We start from the raw sequence: 5,609 nt of genomic DNA, 5'->3' as shown, positions 1-5,609 counted from the left end.
TATGAAGATAATGCAGCTTGTATAGCTCAATTAAAGGGAGGATATATTAAGGGAGATAGGACGAAACACATTTCACCAAAATTCTTCTTTACTCATGATTTGCAGAAGAATGGTGAGATTGATGTACTGCAAATCCGATCGGATAATAATTTGGCAGATTTGTTTACCAAGGCTTTGCCGACTGCAACGTTTGAAAGACTGGTGAAGAATATTGGTATGCGTCGGCTACAAGATCTCATATAATGTTTGCATCAGGGGGAGAATTTATTACACAAGAATAGTGTACTCTTTTTCCTTCACTAGGGTTTTTATCCCACTGGGTTTTTCCCTAGTAAGGTTTTAACGAGGCATATTCTTTATGTCATAGACATCCAAGGGGGAGTGTTATGAAATAATGATAAGTTGTGGATGTCCGTTGATATTCTCTAGATAATAGTCACATGTATTCTCCCTAGATTCATTGGTACATTAGATGAATCCATTTATGGATGTACTTGAAGTACTAAATTCATGTATTAGTACTTAATAGGGTTCATGTACCTTCTATCTTGGATCACCTATATATAGGGGTGAATCCTACTTCATTTGTAACCTTGTAACCTGGAAGTACTTTGATCAGTGAATATAATAATACTATAGTTCTCTCCTATCTTCTCACTCTACTATTTCAATCCCTCCTTTTGATTGTTTATTTTATTAGTTTTACAACAATGCTCATATTTATTATCCACCTCAAATTTAAAAATTTTCCTAATCTAATTTCACTTTTCTAAAAAATAACGCTTGAAAACCCTATTAATGGTATCCCTTTGGACCCCTCTGACAGAGTTTTTAGCCAAAATAATCCTTTTTCTAAAAAAATATACCGAAAATTATTCAACTCTAAATTTTATGCCCAAAATAACATTTTTTCTGCCACATGGTCATCCAATCAGCCACGCGGACGATAGCAAGAAAAGGAAAGTTCAATCTACTCACCTCCGGTGAAGTCCGTTGTATAAAATTTAATCGCTAAAAAATGAACTAAAAGCTGGAAATTTTTTTATTTTACAGGAAGGAAAAGGTAACGTAAATTTGATTCTTCCCATGTAATTATACTGCAATATTCGTATCATGTACGCTATGTCTTCCTACCTTTGTTTTTTCTCCTGGATATTTCATCAAACACATGGTGGAAAGAATTGTTTCTAAGCAACCATTATTCAAGGTTTTCCAGAGCCCATCAGAATATTTTGATATTTATTCAATTAAGAAATAAAAGAGAAGATGCTTTTGATTACCTTTTTGTTTGCGAGAACGAGATTTCAACTATTAAACATCACCAACAATAATTCTTTGATGTTTGAGAGGTTGTACTCAAAATTTATGCTCTAGCAGCAGTTAAGGTTTTAACTAAGGAAAAAATATGGAAGGTGCCAAGTGGTCAAATGGAAAAGAGTAGTTGAAGATGCTTTAATCCGTCTTTGTCCACCGTGGCTAATCCGAGAGTCTATGTGGCAATTAACAGAGTAGTACACTTTTCACAGCATAGTCCAATCACCAACAAATTACTACAAAATATGATTAATTAGAACATGTTTTTACAGGGAAAAAAAATCTGAATATGGAACAGTATACATCGATATCCTTGACGGAGTTATCAAACACACTTAAAACGGAGTCAAGAAGTAAAAAGCTCTGTTCTTTCACTAATTTCTCATCCTCTGCAACTTGATTGTTTATAACAAGACATCCGTGACATTATATGACTGGTAATACAATGAATGTTGAAGATTGTTAAATCTGAAATTGTAAAATGGGAAGAATCTCAGAGAAAATTTAAGCCTGTTTCTTGAATATCCGTGTATATCAACTATAGTATATAACCATTTTAAGGTCTGATATATGCTATAAGCCTAACTAATCATCTCCCTCTTTAACAAGGCTAACAAGTTCAACATTTTCTGTTACTGTAGGTTCAGAGCCCTCTTTTGAGCTTGTAACTTCGTCTGGAAGAATGGAAGCATTGGGATCAGCTCTAGGGACCAGAAACAGCAGAGTTAGTGGAGCGATTCTCAAGAAGTTCCGAATCAAAATGGCCAGCCAGAGATTATCAAATCTTGTCCTTGTGACATTCAGTATATGAAGCAAGAAGCCTCCAACCCATGAGGCTGACATAAGTCCAGCATTGTCAATTGACATTAGCAAGGCAAAAAAGGTTCCTTCTATTCCAGGAGGACAAAGTTTGGAGCTTAAAACTAGAAGCGGCATCCATTTAAGCCGTCCAATCATCTGAGAAACACTTGCATCAATTACCACAAAGAAATAATCAGGAATCCCATATTGTAAGTTCAAGCGCAGAACCAGCACCAAATCCAGCATTCCTGATAAGCCATATAGTAACTGAGTCCAGAAGAGTAGGTCCCGAAAGGGATGATTTTTCAATCCGTACTGATACAGAACAGCTCCTAAAAGAGAGCCAACAGAGCCAACTGCCATAACAAAACCCATGCTCTCCTGCATGGGGAAAATTTACAATTAGGGGCCTAAACTGCATAAATTGCAAGGTAAATGCTGCCTAATATATTGTGCAAAACCCACCACCAAAAAAAAAAGTGAAAATGAGATCATGAAGATTCCAGTTATAGTAAATTGTTCTTGTTCAAGTCTAGATTTTCCATATACTGCATTCAATCCAGCCCTTGGCTCCCCCCCACGCCCCAACCCCCCCTACAAAGTCACTTGAACAAAGGCAGAGTAATTTATTTGCACCAGTAAAGAGTGTTATGACTCCCTGAAACTGAGGAAAAACAAATTCCCACTATGCCTGCAGCTCATAGCAAATGCCAAATGTGTTTTAGGCAAAATGCAATACAGACATTTGTTCATTCACCTGTAAAAGTTTCAAAGATGTTTTGTAATTGTAGCGACATTCTTGGCTTTTAACTCAATGTCATGACTAACAAAGATTGAGAAGTCAATATACCTTAGACAAAGCTGGACCTGCCTCTGGATCAGTAACCCAGTAGAACATTCCTTCATAGATGTCTAAACTTAATGCAAAGGATAAGTACATATATAAACATGGTCCCCACACATTTGGGCATATCAGTGTATTCCACATAGCTTTAGCAGCATCAAGAAACTTCAGAGTTACCTGATGATGGAACAGGATGTAAGCGTTTAAATCGAATCAAAATCAGGTAGTTAAAGGGGACTATGAGCACCTGTTGATAAGCAAAGTTTGGCATCTGTGGTTCCTTGAGCAAAACACCAACTAACAAGACAAGCCCAGCTGGTATGGACAACAAGCCGAACACCCCCTTTTGTTTGTCAAAAGAACAATTTTAAGCGAATTAAGTGAACAAAGTTACCATTTAAAGAGAATTCAACCAGAGTAGAAGAAAAGCTTACGTTGGGGCCAATTAAGTGAACAAAGATACCACTTAAAGAGAATCCAACCAGTGAACCAATAGAAGAACTTAAAGCACACAAGCTTTGCATGTCAGCTGCAAGGGAAGGATGGGTACCACTATTCTGTGCCACACAAGCATCAACAGTAACATCTGCTATTGCCACTCCAGCACTTCCTGCAGTCATCAACAGCAATGCAAATACAATATGCAGATTCTTGTGCAATGACAAGAACAGCATGGAGATAACTCCAACAAAACCTGAAAAAAACCAAAAGCATTTCTCTTCTTAGAGGTCCTGCTTCAGTTGAGCAGTTATCAACTAAATGCATGCATAGGAATTAGCAAAAGCTAGTTAACCACAAGGATATTTGAGCAGACACAGGCATTTCTCATTTATCATGGAATGCAATACCATCTGCTGCTCATATGTGACGAACCATAAAAGAAAAACAAGAAGTTCATTTTATCTAACCAGTCCAGAATTCTCCACACATCTGTGTCAAATACTGAAGTATACACCAGGTTAACAATGGATCTTTGATGATTAAGCCTGTTTACTGATAAGCTGATGAAGTAGATAACTTCTCAAGAAGCAAATAAGCAGACCATAGTTACCCATATAATGTCTTGTAGTCAAACAAAATGGGTATATAAGCATAGAAACATATAACAATCACATTTCAGCCCAAGTCTTCATACTATCAGCCCCAAGAGAAGAAAAGATACTCTGATAATTGATATTGCTTATTCAACTACATACGGTATAATGATGTGCGCTTTAAATCTCATGACATGTCAATTCCACATCTTATGACCAGACAAAAAGACACAAGCTTCTTTGCTTTTCTATTTCTATCTTTTAATCACCTTGAGACATCAGAGTTTTCCTTCAAATAAGAGACAGGACATTTAATGGATGACAAAAGCTTCAATATTTGGTAGTTCTCTTTGATGCATTTCCTCAGCTAGTTTACTATAGTTTTTCTCCATCCAAAATGCAATGCATGTACAAAACCATACCTCTAGTCCTGCTTGTTTTTGTTTGTTTTAGTAGAAATACACATAAACAGTTACGAAATTTAGGAGTCAAGCAATGTTCTGCAGATCATTCATTTTCTTGTCATGATTATGGTCCTATGCATGCAGGAAATGTAAGGATTAGCAGCTATGGGGGGAAAACCAAGCCAGTTAAGACTATGTGAGGTGCATGTTTACTACTTGTGAATGCCTCGGCAATTCTGTAAATAGTCCAATGGAGAAGAAATGCAGAGAAGAGAGAGTCATATATCTCGACTGCATGTCTAGTAACCCAATGGACACAGCAAGCACGTGGAAGTAAAAGGCATACACAGATATCTGCTACTACCATAGACTGTCAAGATATAAAAAAGGGTAAATCATCAAACGTGTGACACTAATAGCCATGAAATAGCATCAGCAACATGAGTATCACAGGAATGAACATCATAAAAGCCGACAAAATATAGCAGAATATTCTAATTTCATCTGATTAGGCACAAGCCAATCTTAACATTGCACTTCATGATGATAATAGCAGAGGGCCAAATCTCTAGTATTCCCGTTTAAAGAAGATTAATTACTTTCTCATTCTAGAAGCAAAATGGAATAATCCAAATAATTACATTATGAAAGTTTGATCAAAGTAAAGCACTTACATAAAGGACATCTATGGTTAGAGAAGCCTAAAAAAGGTATAATTTTATCTTTTTCGTTCTTTCATTCTTGGTAAGTAACACATTCAATAAGCTTGCAAGCTTACCTTGAAAAACCTTTGGAGCTTTAATGGAAAAAGAAGAATCATGAACACATAGCAGTATGTTTCCAAAGTGCATTTCCTAGTAAGCTCCATATTAGTCATCAATTATATCAGGTATTTTTCACAAAAATACTTCTGCATTCTCCTTCTCTACTGTTCTTTATTTCTTTCCACTGTTAAGTGGGGCAAGGAGGGGATGGAGGAAACACTATTAAGAAAAAGTATTTTCTTGACAATTCAGGCCACATATTTTTCATCCTGACATATTATTAGGTCTTAAACTTTGAATAAGCATAAAGAATTGGAAAGCAAGAGTCATATCCTTAGCCGTACTTTCTTATGGAATTTTCAATCCTAAGATGCTATTATAAACTTAAATTTACACCTTTCCTCATTCCTCAATTCAGGCCACCTATTTTCATCCTGACATATTATTA

General features: G+C 36.2%; 1 protein-coding gene across 1 annotated transcript; it reads right to left on the bottom strand.

Moving 5' to 3' along the window:
* Positions 1 to 1,665: 1,665 nt before the first annotated feature.
* On the bottom strand, positions 1,666 to 3,676 carry LOC113779089 (probable folate-biopterin transporter 2). The gene is made up of 4 exons (XM_027324531.1): positions 3,394 to 3,676; positions 3,207 to 3,302; positions 2,966 to 3,136; positions 1,666 to 2,496 (listed from the first exon to the last, which is right to left on the bottom strand). The coding sequence occupies exons 1-4, from the start codon at positions 3,631 to 3,633 to the stop codon at positions 1,900 to 1,902; spliced, it is 1,104 nt and encodes a 367-aa protein (XP_027180332.1). The 5' UTR covers positions 3,634 to 3,676; the 3' UTR covers positions 1,666 to 1,899.
* Positions 3,677 to 5,609: the final 1,933 nt, after the last annotated feature.

This window comes from Coffea eugenioides, chromosome 8, assembly GCF_003713205.1.
Source record: "Coffea eugenioides isolate CCC68of chromosome 8, Ceug_1.0, whole genome shotgun sequence".
Taxonomy (NCBI): domain Eukaryota; kingdom Viridiplantae; phylum Streptophyta; class Magnoliopsida; order Gentianales; family Rubiaceae; genus Coffea; species Coffea eugenioides.
The sequence above is the reverse complement of the archived record's forward strand: the minus strand, read 5'-3'. Positions and strand labels throughout refer to the sequence as shown.